The sequence below is a fragment of the Tursiops truncatus genome, chromosome 5 (assembly GCF_011762595.2).
Source record: "Tursiops truncatus isolate mTurTru1 chromosome 5, mTurTru1.mat.Y, whole genome shotgun sequence".
Lineage (NCBI taxonomy): Eukaryota > Metazoa > Chordata > Mammalia > Artiodactyla > Delphinidae > Tursiops > Tursiops truncatus.
The window spans coordinates 36706925-36730074 of record NC_047038.1 but is presented as its reverse complement, the minus strand read 5'-3'; the positions used below and the strand labels follow the sequence as shown (position 1 = coordinate 36730074).

The 23150-nt window shown below is 45.9% G+C and overlaps 1 protein-coding gene across 2 annotated transcripts in view; it reads left to right on the top strand.

The window, feature by feature from the left end:
- STK32B (serine/threonine kinase 32B) overlaps positions 1-23150 on the top strand; it is a 342731-nt gene that overhangs the window by 100313 nt on the left and 219268 nt on the right. For both annotated transcript variants that reach the window (XM_019928052.3, XM_019928051.3), the window contains exon 3: positions 16101-16252. In XM_019928052.3, coding sequence (XP_019783611.1) covers positions 16101-16252 — 152 coding nt within the window. The remainder of the gene's footprint in view (positions 1-16100; positions 16253-23150) is intronic.

Sequence of the window (23150 nt, the reverse complement as noted above, 5' to 3'; positions counted from 1 at the left end):
ACAGGAGCTGGCATCCTTTTTTGATTATGCAAGATCACGTTGGGTTCCCAGTATTTGCAACGTGGAGTAGAGTCCTGACCAATCAGAAACTCACAGTCATTGTCCTAGGAACTGGACCCCTCTTACCATCCTTGTTGCCCTAAAAGCCCAGTATGCTGGGCATTATTATCCCCATTTACATATGATGAGTCAGAAGCCTGGAGAGGACCCCACTGTCACACACAGCCTGTTTTGTTTCCACATGTTCCTCCCAAATACAGAAGTTAGGTTGAAACTAGCTTTAGTCACATGTGTATCAGCAGGAGACCATGGGGGTCAGGGGGATAGTGTCCATCAGTGTCCAAAAACACTGGACATTTGGTTTGGGAAGTAACATAACATAGAGGAAAGATCGTGGGCTTTCTAGATGGGGAGGCCTAGGCTCAGATTCTGGTCCCACTGTTTCTAGCCATGTGAACTTGGACCAGTCATAAAGCTTCTTCAAACCTATGTTTCCTCTTCTGAAAAACAAGAATGCCCATTTCTATCCTTATTATGTTCACATTTTCCTTAAAATCCTTGAGCATACAGAACATATTAATAATAGCTCTTTTAAATTTTGTTTAAAATTGTTTAAATAATTTGATCACTAATGCTTATTTACTAATTTCATCACTGGCGCCATTCCTGGGTTTGTTTGTCTTTATTAGATTTCCTCCTGCTTATGAGTCATATTTTCCTGCTTCTTTGCATGTCTAGTAATTTTTTTGGACACTGGACATTGCAATTTTACTTTATTTATTTGTATGTTTTTATTGATTTACAATGTTAAGTTAGTTTCAGGTGTACAAAATAGTGATTTGATATGTTCATAGATTATACTACGTTTAAAGTTATTATAAAGTATTGGTTATATTCCCTGTGCCATACATTATATCCTTGTATCTATTTTATACCTAGTAGTTTGTACCTCTTAATTCCCTTCCCATCTCTTTCCCTTCCTCCCACCCCTCTTTCCTCTGGTAACCACTCAAATAGAACCTAGAGAAATGAGATCTACAATATATGAAATGAAGTATTCATTGGTTGGGATTAACAGCAGATTAGGCAGTGCAGAAGAAAAGGTTAACGAACTTGAAGATATAGCAATAGAAACTATACATGATGAAGCATAGAGGAAAAAAAATTAACAGATCCTCAGTGACTTATGGAACAAAATGCAATAGTTTAACATATGTGTAATTGGAGTCCCAGAAGGAGGGATGGGCATATAAAATATATTTGCAGAAATTGTGGCTGAATTTTTTTTTAATTGATGAAAATGATAAAATCAAATCCAAGAAGTTCAACTGACTCCAAGCAAGAGAAACACAAGGAAAACATCATCAATGATCATCATAATCAATTAATAAATAGTTTAAAACCATTAAGAGAAAATCTTAAAATCAACCAGAGAACAAAAGGACACATTGTGTTAGGAAATGGAAACTATGTAAACCCAAAGACAATGGAGTGATATCTTTCTAGTGATAAAAGAGAACAAAAATACCTTTGTACAATGAAGGCAAATAAAGACTTATAAAGAATGCCCTGAGTGATCTTACTGGGAAAATAAGGGGCAGAGACCATGCAGCCTCCAACATCAGACCTGACATATGGTTGGCATTTTTAAAATGCCTTTCCTGTCTTCTTGGCCCTGGGTGATGTGGTGGGTTCTGGAAAGTTTTAGGTAACCACCTGAAGGGGTGCGTCAGGGGAAGACCTGGCTCTCTTAGCTTCCTCTTTCCATCTGTCACAGCACATCTTGCCAAGGGATGGTCTTCAGCTTGCTCAGTTGCCTCTGCCATCAGAGTGTGAGATTCCTGAAAGCTTGGGATTGGTCATATTCACCTGCCCAGTCCCATCAGCACCTGGCTTAGTGCTCAGCAGGTGGTAAAGGCTCAATAAATGCTACCTAGAGAATGGATGAGGGGGAGAGAGAAAGAAGAGGGAAAGCCCTGGTCTACGTAGCAGCCAGTGATGTGATAAAGCATGGATTGGATCACATGCTTGCTGCTTTCAGAATGAATGCCAACCTCTTCTGCTGGCCCCCAAGGCCCAGCAATCTGACTTGTGCCTAGTTTGCTGACACCTCTCTCTACCCCCTCCATCTTCCTACTCATTCCGCTCAGCCCATCTTCTCATCTCTCGAACATGCTGAACTTATTTCTAACTCGGAACCTTTACACTTGCTGTGCCCTCAGCCTTGATCACTTTCCCCCAGAACTCTGCAAGGATCACTCATACCATACAGAATTCTGCTCAAATGTCCCCTCAATGGGGGCCCTCTCTGAATATCCACCCCAAGCAGTTCATATCCATGTACCCTTTCTGGTCCCCTTTTCTTCAGTGCACCCGTCATTACCTATAATTCCACTGCATGCTTATTAATTTGTCCTCTTAGTTGTTGGTCTCATGCACCAGAACATAAGCTCTCTCTGAGGGCAGCAATGTTCCCTCACTGTCCACAGTTGTATCTCCAGTACCTACTAAGCAAATATATATGTATAAAGTATAATACATATACACACATATGTATATTTACACATACATATATGTCTAATGCACATACATACACACACTCACTAATCAGCATATAGATATACGTATACACACATTAAGCAGTGTATATATACATATGAGCACACATATGAATATGCATATATACACACCTAGTAAGCTGTATACATAGACACATGCATATATATACACACACATCTACATGTATGTATATACACATACATATAGTATTTATAAACACATGTAAATGTATATGCATATAAGCAGTAAATATACATATATACATATATATATATATATACACCCACTAAACAGTTTATATATAGGCAGATATACAGATACCCACCATATATTATATAGATACATATACACACTCATATATGTATACATATATATGTAAGCCCACAAAGCAGTATGTATGTATATCTACACACATATATATGCATGTATATACATACAAATACATGCATATATACATATCCACTAAGCAGTGTGTATATTTATATTCATATATAATATATACTTACATATACATGTGCATATGATACATATGACATATATGCTCTATATAATTAACTGAATGAATACATATTATGTAAATGAATGAAAAACTTGACAATTAACCAATCAACTGCTAAGAGTTAGTTGACTGGTTTATACTGACTGGGGTTAGAATCCTGAGGAGAATTTCTCTATCTCCCCTGCTGCAAACTCTAATTTTTCACAAATGCCCCTTCAATTTCCACCTCTCTCCTGACTCACTCTCCACCTCCCACAGGTTGCTCTTGACCCCTTCGTTCGTTGAGCCATTGGACATTTTGCTCCTGCACCAGCAGAGAGAGTCCAGACTGGAGTGTCCTGCTCTGAGTCAACTTTGAAGTCAACAGGGCTTAATTATTTTCAAGGGAAGGAGGAAGATACCTTTGGGAGAACTTTCTGAGAAGTTTGCTTCCAAAGTGTGTTTCTTGGATTAGCAAATGGGCCCCGTGCTTAGAGAGTCATAGGGTTGAAGCAAAATAAACAGAGAGTTAATTAAAATTCATGGAATAGCCAGAGGCAGTCTGCACATAAAACAGCAAAAAGTGGCACAGATTTATATGATAATAGCTCTTTATGTCCCTCAAAGGAAGAGTCTGGGTAAAATTCAGCAAGAGTTGCACAGCTGATAATTCCAGACTCCACACTCTTATTATGCAATGATGATCATTTCTACACGCAAGCATATTATTAGCTGTCTCATTCCACATTCCAGATTTTCACATCTGCATGTGAATTCATGGTGTGAAAAAAAATTTTGATTAATAGCGGACTAACCAATTTAGTGCCCAGACTGCAACAAATCCATTTTGGAATTAAGTGGAGATTCGATTTTATATATATGTTTATAAGTTTGAATGTTCAGAAACATTTGACTTAGTGTTTTTTTCCTTTAAAAATGTAGTCTTTGGAAATCTTGTTCATCTTTTAAGATAAGGGTAGCATGGTGGAAAGCATAGCAGGATTTTGAGTCAGACAGTAAACGTTTATGCCAACTGTTCTGTCCCAGCATTAGTCTAGGTACTTGTGGTGGTGTGGCAAACAAGATGGACGAGGTCCCTGATGCCATAGAGCTGACAGTTTAGTAAGGGAGACAAATACACAAACAATATCCAACCGCGATTTCAATAATGAGAGTTGCTCAGCAGAAGATGCATAGTGCAATGACCTGGGAGGGTAGGCCTGCTTTCCTTGGAGGAGAGGGCAACAGAGAAGGCTTTGCTGAGAAGGAGACATTTAAGCCAAGGCCTAACTGCTAAGAAGGAAACAGACCATGTGGAGATCCAGGGGGTAGAGCATCACATACAAAAGGGGCAGCAGATGCAAAGGTCCTGTGGCAGGGACAGACTTAGTAATGGGGCCATGGCAGCAAATGTGTGTAAGATGCCCAGCCAACATTGTGTCTGCCACAAGCAGGGACTTGGAATATATGTTTGCTCTTTTCAGGACAACGCAAGAGTTAATCAGTTTATAGCAAAATGGTTAGAGAGCTTTGCCTCCAAGTCTGACAGAGCTGAGTTGGAATTCTGGTCAACCAGATGACTCTGGGCAAGTTACCTAACTTCTCTGTGTTTCCAGAGTGAGCTGTTATTCTTATGTAAGAATCATTTTTAGAATTCTTAAACATGATACTTTTACTAGAAGCTTTTACTGTTCATGCAGACATCTTTTATAAGCGGTGGAATCCATTTCTTTTTAATGAATATTTATTCCTTTCATATTAATTAGTCCATGTTTGGCTTGAAGCATAGGTTGGAGGAATTTGCTGGCTCCCAGGGATCACTTTATTAAGAGCTAAATATCACAGGAAATGCAAGCTCATTCGCGAATGGCTTTCAAGCGTAGGCCAGAGCAAATGATCCATTACTGACCAATTTAACAGACGTCATTGCTCGTTTGCATTTCGCATTTTCCAACAATGACGTCTCATTTCATATTCTGGATGAGCTTTCCCAGGCCTTTTTACATCTGTAAAGTGGTCTCAACCTTGCTTCACCCTAAAAGATACATTTCCAGCACTAAGGGTGTCAGAAGGCACCAACATTGGTCCTGGACCCTTGCCCCCATGACTACTTTTTGGTGTTTCCTGACAAAGTGATGTCCCTTATGACTCCAGAGGGAAACTGTGTGCATAAGCAGTGGCATTATTTATAAAACACACGATCACCTCTTGGAATTACCTCCAAACTCTCCTCCACCCTGTTGCCAGAAAGAACTCCTCTCCCCCTCAAAACCCACATTTTCCATGTTGTTTGTTTGTATGTTCTTTCCTTTATTCATTCATTTGCAATTGTATACCTAGGATCCACTTTTTAAACCCTTCTGTATCTCCCCAGTGCCCTCAGGATAAAAGCCAACTGTATTGTTCTGCTGGTGCTGATGTGACAAAATCCCACAGGCTGGGGGCCTTAAACCACAGGAGTGATTGTCTCACAGTTCTGGAGGCCAGAGGACACCAACCCAATTGGGTTGCCCTCATGACCCCATTTTAACTCAGTTACCTCTTTAAAAGTCCTATCGCCGGGGCTTCCCTGGTGGCACAGTGGTTGAGAGTCCGCCTGCCGATGCAGGGGACACGGGTTCGTGCCCCGGTCCAGGAGGATCCCACATGCTGCGGAGCGGTTGGGCCCGTGAGCCATGGCCGCTGAGCCTCTGCGTCCGGAGACTGTGCTCCGCAACGGGAGAGGCCACAACAGTGAGAGGTCCACGTACCGCAAAAAAAAAAAAAAAAAAAAAAAGTCCTATCGACAAATGTATCACATTCTGAGGTACTGGGGGTCAGGGCTTCAACATACAGATTTGGGGAAACACATTCAACCTGCATCACTGACCTTTAAACATGTCATTCAAAGCCATCTGTCACCTGCTCCTCACTCACCTTTGTCACCTCATCTTTTGCCATGATCTCCATGATGTCTGTCATGCACTGTCTCAGGGTGAACACCAGGGAGTATCACCTGATACAGGTCAGAACTCACAGATGAAGTGTCCGCGGGACAGGCGCACTGTTTCTTAGCATCTTAAGGAGAGACTGGCTTGGCTTAGAGCGTAGCTGTGGGGCATAGAGCTGACAGTTTAGTAAGGGAGACACCTTACTGTGCCCCAATCAAGGCGTGTCTCCCCATGCTGCTGTCTCTTTTTATGCTGACTGGGGACAGACAGTTTAGAATCAAGTACCAAGCAGTTTTAGCTTCCTGTGCTTCCAAATGCCCAGCACTGGTGGCCTTAGTGACTCCTTGGGTCCATGAGAAGTTGAAATCAGGTGCTGACTTCTGATCCTGGCTAGCTCATTGCCACATGTATTAGTCAATGTTCTCCAGGGAAACAGAACTAAAAAGAGGTGTGTGGATATAGATATAGATAGATTTATTTAAGTAATTGGCTCACATGATGATGGAGGCTGGCAAGTCTAAAAATCTGCAGGATAGGCTGTCAGGCTAGAGACCCAGGAAGTTGCTGATGTTGCTGTAAAAGGCCAGAGGTCATCTGCTGCAGAATTTCCTCTTTCTTGGGGGAGGTCAGTCTTTTGTTCTATTCAGGCCTTCAACTGCTTGGATGAGGCCCACCCACATGGAGGGCAATCTGCTTACTCAAAGTCCACCTTTTAAAATTCATCACAAATTAATTTTATCTAAAAGCACCTTCACGGAAACATACAGAATCATGTCTGACCACATGTCTGGGCACCATAGCCCAGCCAAGCTGGCACATAAAATCAACCATCACACCAAATAATTGTGAAATTGTTCCTGAGCTCCTTCTTGGGCCACTTCTGCACATCTCTACAATGTTCTCTGGTCTTACCTTCAGTACATGTGTGAATGATGATCATAATCACAATAATAATCAATAATTTAGTAAGTGCTTACCATGTAACCCTCACAACCACCCACTAAGATAAGTACACTGCTACCCCCATTTTACAGATGGGGAAGTTGAGAACGCTACTAACACATGCTAAAATGCACCATGCATGTTCCATCTCTGTGTACTTAGAGAGGGGTTGTACACTCTCCTGGTAATGCACTTCCTTCCCCCTCTTCCTACACCTCCATCCTCATGAAGCCAACCCTTGATGACTGAGAAACAGTTCAAATGCAGCCTCTTCCAGAATGTCTTTCCCTAATCCCATATCCTGGTTAGGATCCCTCTTCTCAGGTCCCTTAGTCCCATGTGCTCACCTATCCTATAGCACTGTTCTTTCTGAGTAGTAATTATCCATTTCTCCAGCGAGCCAGCCACAGATGTCAACTAGATGTTCCAGGCACTGTTCTAGTCACTGAGGAGGAGCACTGAATTATAGAAAAATCCCTGTCATTATGGGGTTTACACCACAGTGGGTGAGACAGACAAAGGGAAAACAAACAAACCAAGAAGCAGGTGCTGTTACGGGAGTTGGCCAGGGTGATGGAGGAAACAGGGAGGGAGGATGGGGACTGAGGAGGGATTAGCTCATTGACACACGGAGGTCAGGGATGGCTTATAGGATAAGGTGATTCATGGGTAGAGCCTGTAGGAGGTGAGGACCCAAGACTGGACACCTGGGGAAGAGCATGGCAGACACAGGAATGGCACAAGGGCCATGGTGGGAAGTGAGCAGGGAGGAGAGTAACAGATGGAATTAGAGGGGACTTGGGGCCACGCCAGGTAGGGCCCAGTGACCTGAAGTGAGCGACTTTGTCTTTCACTCTTGAGTATTGTTTGTTTATCCCATTGAACCTTGAGTTCCTAGAGCAGTGTCATATCTTCATGGCTAGCATAATGCCAGGACCATGACAGGCATTTCACACATGTTTATTGAGTGAAATATTCATCCAAATGAGTATTTTTCTTGAAGCTAACTTTTGATCACTCTAGTGAGGCCACCATTGGTCACAGCCCACATGGACTTTCTGTGCCAGAAACATCATCGTATAGTTTGTGTATCAGATGGAGATGTTCTCAGGAGTGAGAAACAGAAAATCTGCCTTATAGTGGCTTAAACAAAGAGGGTTTATTTTCTCACATAACAAGAAGTCTGAAGGTAGGTGGCGCTATGATAACAGGTTCAGTAACTCTGAGTCCTTCGTAGCTTCATGGTCACACGGGGCTGCTGCAGCTCCAGACATTACATATGTGCTCAAGGTAGAAAGGAGAAGAATAGTGGCCAAGGGGAGAAAAGTGGAACCATCTGTAGCTATTCCCTTTTATTCAGAAAGCAAGACTTTTCTTAGAAGCCAATAGCAGACTAATATTTCATTGGCAAGAACTATGGCTACTTCTGGCTGCAAATGAGTATTTAATGGATCATACTGCCTCCTTGAAGAAAATTGTCCTATTCAAAAGGAAGAAGAGGGAGGATGCATTTGGGTAGTTAACAATCATTGTCTGCCAAAGACAGTCTTCTTGTCAGATAAGGATATTTGAACAGCAGTACCTAGCATGATCACTCTTTTTTAGTGACCTTATTTAATCTTAATTTTTTTTTTGTTTTTGCTTTTCCCTAAATTGGTTGTTTCCCAGAATCTTGCTCCTGTGAGCATAACCAGTGTCCGTTAATGTCGCCCTATAGCTGTGCATCAGTCAACAGCATCTGCTAAGTGTCCTCAAGCTGGGGGTGGGGTGGGAAGCACAGAGAAGGTCAACTGAGGTGAGAAAGGGCATCCAGGCTGGTCCGTGGAAGGGCAGAGCCAGCCTTTGCACCAGCACAGCTCTGGGTTACCAGCACAGCTCTGGCTTCTCTGATTCTGGGTGACCTGTCCCCCCAGAGCTTGGCTTGCCTGAGCTGAAAAGTGAGGGTTACAGTCCTGACCATCAGGGTCACTGAAGATGCAGGCAGACAAGGACTTTCCTGAAGAATCCAGCGAAGTGATTCTCAGCTAGCCTGCTTATCAGACTCCCCCCAGGGAGTTTTTACAAAATACAACATCCCAGGACCCTCGCAGACCTCTGGGGGTGCCACAGAACCGAGGCCATCAGTGCTTTGAAGGTAAGATCCGGCTGAGGACCACCAGGTGCTGGTGTGATGGAGGTTCTCAGCACGCATCCCTACCCCTTCTCTGCTGAATTGGGGTCAGTTCCCAAATTCCTGATGCACAGTGTGCTTGACACGTGCCATTCTCACGGCAAATCGCCTGAAATCCATGCTCGCTAGCATTTATTTATCTGTGCCAATAAATTGTAATTAATAATGATAACATCAGGTGTCCTAATTGAATTAGTCTAATGAGGAGCGTTAACTGGGTGTTTGCCTGTCAGGAGCTTGGGTGGCTTTGGCCAAATTGCTCATCCCTTGGCTCATTACCTGTGATTTCTAGTGGAAAGCGCTATGTGCTGACCTGCTCAGGAGCCCTGGGGCCACTGGGGACCCGCCTCTTCTGTTCTGAAGGCTCCCAGGATGTGGGCAGAGCTGCCTGTTGGTGAGGAGGGCTGACGTTGCCTCTGGAACACCTGTCCTGAGCCCAGGAGGCTGAGATGCTGCTTTAGTTTTAGCAGATCCCCTCCGTCACGGGGTCGCCTTGGGCTTCAGAGCTGGGAGGACGGGCAGGCCCTCCTGCTGTGAGTCCAGGCATGGAGGACCCCACCTCCCTCGAGCACACAGGGCCTGGTGGGCCTTGTCTTAACTGAAATTCCAGCGCCTCTGTGGACTCCCGCTCAGGCCTGGAGGTCAGGGTGGCCCTCAGGTCAGGAGATGGTGATGCCCGCAAGGGGTGAGGCAGGGGACGGCCTGTAGGAAGGGTATTCTAAGCAGAGGGAACAGAACATGCTCGTGCTGGGGGTCAGGGGCCAAGGTGACAAGTTCACATGTCTGAGCCTCTGGAAGCTCGGGCTTCCATAGGGCACCAGGCAGCATGGCTCCTGCCTTCCTGGTGCCTGGGGTCTGCCTGTCAGTCAGTAAACAGGGCAGATCCAGTGTAGGAAGCAGCCCAGTAGAAATAGGGCTGTGGGAGCCCACTGGGAAGGCTGTTGAGGCAGCCCCCCCGAAATAAAAGGGAGCCTCCTACAGAAAGTAACGAATGAGCAGAGACAGCGCTGGTGGGTGAGCGGGAGGGAGGGGGTCATGGGCCAGGGAGGAAGTGAGAAGGGGAGAAAGCAGTGGTGGTGGAGAAACTCTTTAAAGAAATTCTAAGGGGGGTGAGGTAGCTGGCATGAAGGGGATGTGTGCGTGTGTGGTGTGTGTATGTGTATGTGTGTGTATTTGTGCGTATGTGTATATATGTGTGTGTGGTGTGTATATGTATGTGTATGTGTGTGGTACGTATGTCTCTGTGTGGTGTGAGCACGCACTTGCCTGTCAGAGGTGACGGAGGCGCGGAGGACTTTGAATGACAAGACACAGACCTTGAACACTTCCTGAAGGTGAAAGAAAGCCCCTGCAGGGCTTCAAGTCTTTCATTTTGGGGAAGTTCCCACTGGGCAGAAGGACATGTGCAGAGACCAGAGCCGAGGAGACGCTGCTGGTGACGAAGCTATTACGGTGAAATGTTCCCGCCTCTGAAATCTCAAGCACTAACTCTAAGCACCAGCAGTCACTCTGGTCACAGGGACTTAGGGGGAGAGGACACAGGCCAGGGGATCGGGCTGGAATGTGGAGTCCCGGGCGCTGATTTGGGAGTTAATGCACTCAGGGCTCAGGGTTGGGTCCCAGGCTCAGCAGTGCTCAGCTCCCCACCAGCCCATGTTTCCTGGGCACCTGTGTGGGCCACACGCTCTGCTGGGCTCTATGGACACCTGACTGTAGACCTGCGGGGCTCAGATGAAACGCACTGCACAGGAAGGATCACAGAGGTGCCTGGCCGAGTTGGTCAGCCAGAAGTCGATGGCCATGATGGACATTTACAGACTGTCTTAGTTTCCTGTGTCTGCTTTAATACACGGGGTGATTTAAAACGGCAGAGGTTTATTCTCCACTGTTCCGGAAGCTCTGGGAAGGATCTGTCCCGGGCCTGTCTCTTGGCTACTGGGGTTGCGGCTATCCTAGGCCTTCCTTGCCTTAAAGATGCATCATCTCTCCAATCTCTGCCTTCTTTTCTCTTATTATAAAGACACTGGTTGATTTGGGGCCCGCCCTAATCCTAGATGACACATCTTGAGAGCCTTAATTATATCTGCAAAGACCCTTGAACCAAATAAAGTCTCCGTCACAAGCTGAGGGGGTCAGAACTGTTCAACCAGGACTACAGCCTGCCTGTCCCCTCCTATTTGGTTTTGTGCATTGCATTCCCTGTGCCACAGTCATCCTGCCTGACAGAGAGCCTGAGGGCTGGTCCCACCTGTCCCAGCTTCCTTGGGTCTGCAACGTGAAGGGATTGGCTCCAGCCACCCTGGCAAGCCGGTAAGAAATGTCACCCCAAGCTCCAGCCATGGGACCGTGTGCCCTGGGAAGCATGCCTCCCTCCCAGCACCCTGCCCTGCCTTCAGATAAGTCCTTAATGATGGTTGTGATGACAGTACCAGTAATCACAATAATAACTGCATTTGCTGAGAGGCCTCTGTCCCGGGAGCATTAAATGTCCATAACCCTACGGGAAGTAAAGAAAACTCACCTCCACTCGGTACCTCCGACATGACAGCACCACAGCACGCCCTTCACAGCATCCCCTCCCATGTCCTCACAACAGCCCTTGGAGTAAGAACAAACCACCCCCATTTTACTGATGAGTAGACTGAGGCTCAGAGAGGGTGGTTGCACAGCAAAGAACTGGAATATAAGCCCCGCTCAGAGTGACCCGAGAACCCAAACTCTTTCTGTGTCTCTGAGACTTCCCAGCAGACCTTTGTCTCTACTCAGTGCCTTAGACTTGTCTTCGGTCTTTTTTTCATTTTAGCCTCTCTGTCCCCTGGTCAGGTTGAGTCAGCCATTGCTACCTGCCTTGCTTGGCCAGTGAAGAAGCAAGGGCAGAGGAGCCAGGGATACGTGCAAGAGGGCCATGAGCAGAGCCCAGCTCTCCAGACCCCGCGTCCAGCTCTGTGTTCCTGAGAAACATAGAGTGTTTCTAAGATGCCTTAGAAAATAGATTCAAGCCCTCAGTGTATAGAGGAGGAAGTTAAGGGATCCCAGCCACACCTTTCTTTTATTTTTTGTCTTTTTACTTTTGTTTGTTGTTTTGTTTTTAACATCTTTATTGGAGTAAAATTGCTTTACAATGTTGTGTTAGTTTCTGCTGTATAACAAAGTGAATCAGCCATATGCATACATATATCCCCATATCCCCTCCCTCTTGCATCTCCCTCCCACCCTCCCTATCCCACCCCTCTAGGTGGTCACAAAGCACCGAGCTGATCTCCCGGTGCTATGCAGCTGCTTCCCACTAGCTATCTGTTTTACATGTGGTAGTGTATATATGTCAATGCTACTCTCTCACTTCGTCCCAGCTTACCCTTCCCCCACCCCCCCCAACCCGTGTCCTCAAGTCCATTCTCTACGTCTGCGTCTTTATTCCTGTCCTGGCCCTAGGGTCATCAGAACCTTTTTTTTTTTTTAGATTCCATAGATATGTGTTAGCATACGGCATTTGTTTTTCTCTTTCTTACTTACTTCAGTCTGTATGACAGACTGTAGGTCCATCCACCTCACTACAAATAGTTCAGTTTCGTTATTTTTATGGCTGAGTAATGTTCCATTGTATATATGTGCCACATCTTCTTTATCCACTCATCTGTCGATAGACACTTAGGTTGCTTCCATGTCCTTGCTATTGTAAATAGTGTTGCAATGAACATTGTGGTACATGTGTCTTTTTGAATTATGGTTTTCTCAGGATTTATGCCCAGGAGTGGGATTGCTGGGTTGTATGGTAATTCTATTTTTAGTTCTTTAAGGAACCTCCATACTGTTCTCCACAGTGGCTGTATCAATTTACATTCCCACCAACAGTGCAAGGGGGTTTCCTTTTCTCCACACCCTCTCCAGCATTTCTTGTTTGTAGATTTTTTGATGATGGCCATTCTGACCTGTGTGAGGTGATACCTCATTGTGATTTTGATTTGCATTTCTCTAATGATTAATGATGTTGAGCATCCTTTAACTCTTAGAGGAAAACATAGGCAAAACACTCTATGACATAAATCACAGCAAGATCCTTTTTGACCCACCTCCTAGAGAAATGGAAGTAAAAACCAAAATAAACAAATGGGACCTAATGAAACTTAGAAGCTTTTGCACAGGAATGGAAACCATAAACGAGATGAAAAGACAACCCTCAGAATGGGAGAAAATATTTGCAAACAAAGCAACTGATAAAGGATTAATCTCCAAAATATACAAGCAGCTCATGCAGCTCAATATCAAAAAAACAAACAGCCCAATCCAGAAATGGGCAGAAGACCTAAATAGACATTTCTCCAAAGAAGGTGTACAGATTGCCAGCCACACCTTTTCATCAGCATGGAGCTGGCCAAGACCCCAGGCCTCAACCTCTTCTTTGACTTGTAAATCCAAGCCTTCAAGCTCCAGGCAACGTCCTGTACCAACCTCTCTTCCTTATCTGGTACCCAAAGTCAGACCTCCAAACCCTATTCAAATCCTGAGCTCTGCTTTGAAAGCCAGAATTCTAATCCCATTTTGAAGAGTCTCTGCTAGTTCCTGAGCTGTCTCCGAGCTGCTATGAGTGTCACCCTCCTCCTTCCCGCCCACCCCCCTACCCTGCCCCGGGAGGTGAGAGCCATCTCTCAGCACCTTTGCCCCTCGTCAGTCTTACCAACAAGAGCTGGGGCTGGGAGGGGTCTTCCTCTGACAGGGGCATTGCCCAGACTCAGCTTTTCGAGATGATGCAGCCAACTGGATTTCAGGGCTCCCAGCCCTGGCAGAGACCGTGTCTACTCCACATCTCTTCTGAGAAGGCAAATGAGGAGTGAGAGAGATGAGAAACCCTAATTAGTGGAACGATCTGCCCCCTGTGTGTCTGCCTGCGGACGTGGGTCTCAGGGCTCTGGAAGTCTCTCTTCAGATTCCTGCGAACCAGGGCCCCAAGGGGCTTTTGTCCAGCACACCTTTGCCTTCTGTGGTTTTATATTTTCAAGTTCACTGGTAAAGTTCTTGGGCCTTCAACCTCATGCCACTAATCGTACTGCCTGGAAAAGCATTCTTTTGGAGATTTCATGAAATGTGCTTCTTAAGACATTGAGATTTGGGTGACATTTATCATCCCCCAGACACAGCCGGGCACTCCCACTTCCTTGGTCTCAGTGGGGCAGGGTGGGCTTTGATAACTCTGTTCAGACAGATGCTGAGACAGAAGCTCAGAAAGGCAGCAAGAACCAGAGTGGGAATTGGAATTCAGGCTTTTCCCTACCGTCTTGTATCTGCCTCAGATTCATAGCACGTCGGAGCAAAAGGGGTCCAATTTCCAATAGAAGACCAACCTGGGACGCCCAGAGAAAACACCGAATTCCCAGGCCCGTAACCATATCCCTCGTGTTCTCTATCACAGACCTGTTCCCAGGGAGGATGCGTCATTGGTGCGTCCTGGGAAGGCAGAGAGCCTGGGTTTGAGTCCTGAGGCGTGAGGAAGGTCTAAAACCTTTCTGTGCTTCTCTTCCTTTATCTGTCAAGGGAGGGTAATAAAACTACTTACTGTACGGGGTTGAACAGTATCCGTCCCCAAATTCATGTGATGAAGCTGCTAGCAAGGGGCATCAAGGATTGATAACAACCCCCAGAAATGAGAAGAGGCAAAGAAGGACCCTCCCCGAGAGCCTGCAGAGGGGACGTGGCCCTGGCAACACCTTAATTTGGAGCTTCTGGCTCAGAACTGTGAGACGGTAAATTTCTGCTATTTTGAGCCCCCAGTTTGTGGTACTTTGTTATGGCAGCCCGAGGAAATGAATACAATTCCCCATCAGGATGTTGGGAATACAGGACGTGTTCACCCTGCTACTTTTTTCCAGCCACACCATACTCCTTGCCGGGTGTCCTAAGGCTCTATGTTCTCCTTTATATCTGCCCTTTCCCCTAAAAGCCTCTTCGTTTGCCTTTGCCATCTTTCCATCCTTTCATGCCCACCCTCTGGCATTAGTGCCTCGAGAGAGCCTTCTCTGACAGCATGTCCCCCCTCCCAGCGCTGCCCCTGTGAGTAAGGGCGTCACTCAAAAATCAGACTGTTGTGGGTTTGAATCACTGTCCTGACACCGAGGGGCTTGTTGAACTCTGGGCAAGTTAACTAGTGCACACGGGGCTGCAGCTTCCTCGTGCTCAAGGGAAGGTGGAGGCTTTATTCGCAAGGTTCTGGTGGGGATTACGTGAGATAATCAAGGAGACAGTTTGCTCAGTCTCCCAAAGTAGAGTGCTCAGTACAGGAGCTGCCACCATTGCTGTCACCACTTCTCCTTTGCTCCCCCAGGGCCCCTGCGCCTTAGTTTGGGTCTCCCCAAGGGCCCTGGAGAGGAAGCAGGCACAGGTAGTGAGTTGGGAAATGAGTCAGGGAAGGAAAGGCAGGAGGCTGCTGGTAAGGGTGTGCCGTCAAGCCAGTTAGCCCTGTGGGCAAACTCTCAAACTCCGGGAGCCGTGGGATGGACAAGGGGTCTGGGGTGCAGATGCCCCAGCTGCCTGCATGGGCCGAGTGTTGCTTCTGTGGACCTTCACTCTTCGGCATCGCCAGTCTGTTACAGCAACGCGGGCTCTGCTGGCAGACAGGATCGTCGGTCAAAGAGAAGCGGGGCTGGCGATGGAGGTGTGAGCGGAAGTGGGGAGGGCGGGGGCCACGGGAGGCACAGATACGTGTATCTCAGCATCGTAGATATTGGTGCATCTGTCTGTTTTCCTCCCAGGCTATGAGCTCCTTGAGTGCAGGGCTGCCTCTTCCCCCTCCTGTTTGTGCAGCTGCTTTTTCAGCACTTTCTTAGTGTAAATACCTGATCAACAGGTGAATCTGGTCCAGCTCTTCCATTTTGCAAATATTGGAGAGGTTGTGGCATAGCCAGCACTGCTCCACTAGCAAGATTTCAGAACCAAGACTTGAACCCAGGGGTAGGGATGCCGTGAGGGGCTGCCTTTTTGTTCCTTTGAAACGTTGGCCTGAATGTTCTCCCTTTTGGCTGTCACTCAGGTCTGCATCGTGCAGAAGCGAGACACTAAGAAAATGTACGCGATGAAGTACATGAACAAGCAGAAGTGCATCGAGAGGGACGAAGTCCGGAACGTCTTCCGGGAGCTCCAGATCATGCAGGGGCTGGAGCATCCTTTCTTGGTCAATCTGTGGTGAGTGATTCCATCCGGGGCTCCGGTGAGATCCTCATTATGGAGCCAAATGCAAATCCGGCTCTGCTAGAAGGAAGCTTCTGTACTGTAGAGAGAAAGAAATGAAATTTTCTGGGTTCAGATATTCTTATGAATATTTCGTTGGGTACACTTTCTGATGAAATCATTAAACATAGGCTTAATTTTCATTCGGTCCTCTTACCTGGTGAATCAGAATTGAAATAGGTTTAGAAGAGAAGGTTTCTGTATGTTCGAGAACACATGTAGAATGTGATAAGAGGATGCCAAATGGAGCCTTCTAAGGGGAATTTAACTTTCTTAGAAAATTACACCCCCAGTGTTTGTGGCAAGCAGGACTTGCCATGAACATGAGGAGCTGACGTTTTACTCCACTTAGGATGGCTGCCTGGTGTGGACATGCTAAATTCCAGGTTTTGAATCTGGCCGATGAGGCCCGCTAGGAGCCATGTTCTGGAACTTTCTCTCCCTCCCACCCCTGGCTATCATCTCTGCTTTAATTTGTGTCCTAGATTTGCCCCTTTGCTGGTTGTTTCCCTGCCTCTGTGTCTTTGCATGTGAAGTCTCCTCTTCCTGAAACTTCCGCCTTCCTGTCTCCCCAGCTTCCTCTGACCAAATGCCGTGCATTCCTTTGGTTCAGCTTTCGAGGTATGTAGGCGAGGAGGCTTCGCTGCCCCACAGGCTGGGTGAACACTCCTCATGTCTCCGCCTTGACCTGTGCTTGACCCAACATAGCCTGCATCACCTTGAACCCAAATTATTGTTTATTTATCTGTGCTTACTAAGAAATCACTTGCTCCTTGAGAACAAAGACTGTTTCCTGGTTCTTTGTTTCTGGGAGTCTAATACAGCCTCAGACATGTTGGGGGCACTTTATCAATGTTTCCTGAGCTGGATTTTGTTGAAGGGGAGAGAACAGGCTATTCTAGGAAACAAAATCTGACAGTTGCATTCTGCATCTTTTGATCTTCAGAACATCCTTTCTGATGGGAAAGTCTAGCCTAGCCTGAATCCCTAATATCACCAATTATTTCTCTTGCCCTTCATATATAGAAGCACTCTGAACACTGGGTGATAGGACAAGGAGGGACATCAGTTGTCCTGTTTGAGAAAATCCAAGTCTGCCCAGCAGATGCCTCAGACTTGGGCATTTCTGTGGGCAAACGCCATACTGTGTGTCATACACTAGAATCTGGGTAACAAGTGTGCATTTGTCATGTCTCCAGCCACCCAAACACTTCAGTTTTTTGGGGGCAATAAACCTCTTCATGTTTTGATTGTGGTACGAGGAAATGTTTTAAATTTATTTTTTATTGCGGTGACATTTGGTTTATAACATTACATAAATTTCATGTGTACAACATTATATTTCTGCTTCCATATACCCTACAGTGTGCGCATCACCAAAAATTAAGCTTCCGTTCATCACCATACAGTTGATTCCCTTTACCCATTTCACTCCCCTTCCCCCAGCCCATCCCTTTCCTTCCGGTAGCCACTCCTCTGTTCTCAGTATGTATGTACGTGTTTGTTTTTCATTGATCTGATTTGTTCCTTTATTTTTTGTTTGTTTGCTTTTTATATTCCACATATGAGTAAAATCATACAATATTTGTCTTTCTCCATCTGACATATTTACCTTAGCATAATAACCGTCAAATTCTATCCCTGTTGTTTCAAATGGCAAAATTTCATCTATATTTTTCTGGCAGAATAGTAATCAGTTGTATATATATACCACATCTTCTTTATCCATTTGTCCGTTGATGGGCACTTAGGTGTTTACCGTATCTTCACTATTATACATACATAGCACTGCAAGGAGCATGGGAGTGCAAATATCTTTTCAAATTAATGTGTTTGTATTCTTTGGATAAATACCCAGAATTGGGACAGCTGGCTCATATGGTACTTATATAGTCTTAATTTTTTGAGGAATCTCTGTACTATTTTCCACTGTGGCTGCATCATTTCTAATCAGAAAAGCAACATAGGTTCATTGCAAAATACAGAAAATGACATACATAAGAAGGCAACAATTATCCAGAATCCTACCGCCACCAGATTACATTTCGGTGTGTAATTCTTTTTATACTTCTTTTCTCATATCAATATGACTGTAACTGTCACTGATATAAAACCATGCATAACAATGTTGGATTTTGTTTTTTCAAATTAATTGTCTAGTAGGAGCATTATCTCCTTACTACAAACTTTCTGTAAATCACTTCTAATGGCTACATAACCTTCCACTGTGGAGAAGTTCAATAAGACATCTAACCGCTAACCTGTCATATAGATTATTTAGGGCTGTTTCTAATTATCTTGCCAATGTAAATAATGCTGAGATGAAGATCTCTGAGCTTGAACTGTTTCAGGGGAGACTCCTTAGACCGAGTAAGGGCATGGGATGTACATCTGGACTGTGATGTGTGTTGAAGGAGGGAGGATGTGTCGGCATCCTCCCTTTTTAGGACCGTTTTTCGATGCTCTGTTCATGGTCTCCAAGATGCCAACAGATTAATGACAGACCCCCTTTAATTCCATGTAAGCGCTGGGTCAATGGGAAAGCTCCCTGTGCACGTTGGCCTCTTAGGGCATTGGATTCCCATCATAAGCAAGAAAGGATAGAACCTGCTGCTTGATTTTGGAGTCTCCAACTCTTTGGCCTCAATTTTTCACCTGCTAATGGTGAAAATAACACCTTGTTTACTGCTAGCACTGTTTTGAGAGTTAACTGATAGGAAAAGATATGACAGTATATTTTCTGTAAGTGAAAATATTGTTTACTGTAAGAGGTTATGTATATGTGTGTGTGTGCATGTGTATACCTACATATGATAATAGATGGATGAGAGAGAGAGAGAGAGAGAGAGAGAGAGAGAGAGAGAGGGAGAGAGAATGCTCCTTCCAGCTATAAGTGAAGAGGAGAGGGTCCTTAATTCACTGGGCAGTACTGAGTACTTTACATACTGTGTGGCTCAGGGGGCAGAAACTTAAACTTGCTTCAACACCAAAGGGAATTTCTTGGGTTTTATACCTAAAAAGTCTAGAATTCTAGCTGACTTCGGTCTCTATCTCCTGCTTTCCCCTGTGCTGGCTGTGTTTCAGAGCCACGACTCATGCTGACTGATGGTTTTCCTACTTCTACTAGCTGAACAGCCACAGCAGAGGCTGAAGGTCACGGGCGTGATTGACCTGGTCATGTGCTCCTTCCTAAAGCAGTGGGGAAGGGGCCAGGAGGTTGGTCCCACCTGAGTCTTAGGAATCTGCAGAGGGAGGTTGGGAGCTGTTCCCAGAAAACAGTAGTGACTGTGCCCACCACGTGATTGGCACCTGCCACCCAGACATTCTATCCTTGTGCTGGAGTCTTCATAACAGCCCTGTGGGACAAGGGGTTTGGGCCCCATTTGTCAAAGAAGTAAAGCAGGGCTCAAAGCAGTTCATGATCTTACCTGAATCAACGGAATTGCGATTCAAACTCAAGATCGTCCAGTGTGCCCCGAGGTTTCCAGTTCTTGTAGGCAAATACCACTAACGTTTATTAGGTACTTGATAAGTGTCTTCTTTAACTGCTATTAATCCTCCTAACGGCCTCTTTAGTTTCCTGCTATCATCCTATTATTATTGTCCCCATTTTACAGATGGGGTAACTGAGTCACACCACTAATGAATGGAGGAGATGGGACTTGAACCCAGGCTGTCTGGCATCATGGCCCACATTCACAACCCTTCTGCCATGGCTGCTGTGAGGAGGCCCTGACCCTGCCCTGCTTAGCCCACCACACCCCCTTCCTCCCTGCATGGAGCCCCTCCTGCTGGGCTTCTGTTTGCTGCCTCCCTTACCCTGCTAGGAGGGAGCATGGCGTGGGATTGCTTGTCAGGTTCATAAGGACACCACTGCTTTAAATTAATTATACATCAGCTTTTCATCTCATTACACGGAGGGTGAATTATCGCAGACTTGGAAAGCCTGACTACGCCCCTTGTCGTTCTTCTCTTTTGCTGACATGCTCTATAACTGGCAAAGGCAAAGGCAAAGGCAAAGGCCGGGCACTGTTTAGTTTTCACGACAATTTGCCCTCTAAAGAACGAATGATGGGTGCTCCCAAGCCCGTGACGATCCAGGTGGAGTTGTCAAGTGCAATATTTTCACCTGTTCTGAAGCAAAGTTGTTTTGCTCTCTGGAGCTTAAGACAACTGGGGCAAAGGAAAAAGGCAATGAAAAATCACACCCCAGAGAAGAGGGCTGTGCACTAGCGGGAGCCCAGGAGAGGTGGGGAGGGGAGAGATGGCGGGGAGGGGAGAGATGGCGGGGAGGGGAGAGATGGCGGGGAGAATTTCAACACTCGGGCTCTGAGGTCCGATCTCCCAGGTTCTAATGACAGCTCTGCCTCTTGTAGGCAAAGCGGCTACTCTGGAACTGTGTTGCCTCCCCGCCCCCTTCCCGCTCCACAGTATGACTAACCCCCAATATGACTATATCTGGAGACAGGATCTTTAGGTGGCTGTTAAGGTTATACGCGGTCATTAGGGTGGAACCCTAATCCGAAAGGATGGTGGCCTTGTAAGAAGATGGAGAGAGAGCGAGTCTCTGCCATGTGAGGACATAGCAAGAAGGTGGCTGTCTGCAAACCAGGAAGAGAACCCTCACTGGAACACGACCATGCCCAGACCCTGATCTTGGACTTCCAGTCTCCAGAACTGTGTGAGAATACACTAACTTCCAGTGCTTCCGCCTCCCAGGCAGTGGTATTTTGTTATGGCAACCTGAGCAGACTAATACAGAGGGCTCGGGAGTGATTTGATTCTCCCCCCGTGTCTCAGTTTCCTTATTTGGAAAATGGAAATGAAAAGATGACCACATGATAGAGTTGCTATAAGGACCAAATGGGGGAATACATAACAAGCATCCACATGGTCCCAGGCATGAGGTGACCGCGGGATCAGGGACCTCCACTGCTGTTGATATGATTAGCACCCGTCTTTCAGGTTAGTCTGGGGCTGGCTGGACCAGTTCTCTCCTTCTCTTCCAGCAGGGAACATGAGGACATGCTGACTGTTGGAAGATGAGTCTTGAGATTTCGGTACTAGATTTTTATCCTGATTACATTGTGGTGGGTAGGTAGTTCACTGTGTTTTCAGACTGTATTTTCAAAATCCAATTCTGCTTACCAGATTGACTATATTCACTATACTGTTAAAATGTTCTGTTTATAATTAGGCAGCGCCTCCCCTGCCCTGTTTGAGGCTGGATTAACTGTGAGGACGGATACCTAGCAGGATAGGATGAGAACAGATACCTGCAATCAGTTTAAACTGTTCTCATAGCAAGTGTTTCTGGAACCTTCTCTGAGTAGCGAAAGGCTGAGTCAAGACGTAGGTCTCCATGAGCCACTCTCAGGCAAGAAAGAATCACTTAAATTAGTGGCTAGTTTTTCTTAAGCATTCAGACCTTTGATTAGAGTAAAACTGTGTACGGTTTTTAAAGGTGAAGCTGATCTGTCTGAAGCAAGTGGGCAGGAAAGGAGATTGGGGGGAGGATAGAGACAGAAGGTCCCTCAGGGACCTTTGATGAGGGATAGAAGCCCTTTACAAATAATCACCAGTCACTGAGCAGCTTCATTTCCATAAAACTAATTATCTTTGGCCTTGAATATTGCTACAACCTCCCAACCAGCATTTCAACACTCAGCCATCACCAGTTTTCCCCACACAGGGTGTCTTGGTCAGCTCAGGTCACAGTAACAGACTACCATAGACTGGGGGCCTTAAAAGACATTTATTTCTCACAGTTCTGCAGGCTGAGACGTCTGAGATCAGGGTGCCAACATGGTCAAGTTCTGATGCATACCCTTTTCCTGGTGTAGAGATGGCTGTCTTCCTGCTGTGCCTTCACCTGGGGGAGAGAGAGAGAGAGAGCTCTCTCTTGCCTCTTCTTGTAAGGGCACTAATCCCATCATGAGGGTTCCACCCTCATGACCTAATTACCCCGAAAGCTCTATCTCCATCACACTGGAGACTAGAGTTTCAACATATGAATTGGGGGAGGAGACATAAGCACAGTCTATAGCACAGGGCAAGTCTTACCAAAGTGCAAATCCGAGCCCACTCTCTGATTAGAATTCTGCGATGACTCCCCAAAGCCCACAGAATAGATGTCTCTCCATGCCCTGGCCTCTTGACATTATGTCAGTCTCTCCTCCTGACACCCACCCCTGCTACCATCTTGGTGCATTTTTGTCCCAGCCATACTAACTGATTAGTGGCACCTGTAATTCATCTTGCTGTCATCAGCCCTCCGGGCCTTTGCACATGCTGTTCCTTCTGCCTGGAACACCGTCTCCCCTTTGTTCTCTTTGAGAACTTCTGCCCTCACAAGTATTCATTCATTAAATAGATATTTATTGGACTCTTACTGGGTACCAGGCACTGTCTTAATTTTTAAGGATCCAGAGAAGAAGAGAATCCTTATGACTACTGCCTCTTAAAGTCTATAGGTCAGGCACCAATTCCTCTATCAAGCTGCCTCAGGATTGCCACCCAGGCCTCAACTGGCAGTGCTTTCATCTGCACTCTGTTGCAGTACCAAGCAGCTCAATCACATTTATCCATCTGTACATCTGTTTCTTCCATTAGCAGTGAGCCACTTGGGGAATGGGACCATGCTTTATTCACTTCTGTATTCCTAGCATCCAATGTTCAATAAATTAATTCACTCAGTGTTTGTTAAGGACCTACAACATGCCAAACCCTGTGTTGGCATCGGTGATAGAACAATGAGCGAGACAGTCACTCTCCTTTACAGAGCTTACAGATGAGAGAGGACAGACCTTAAACCAACAGTTGGCCCTGCTCCCCTGCTCTCTTCCTTCCATCT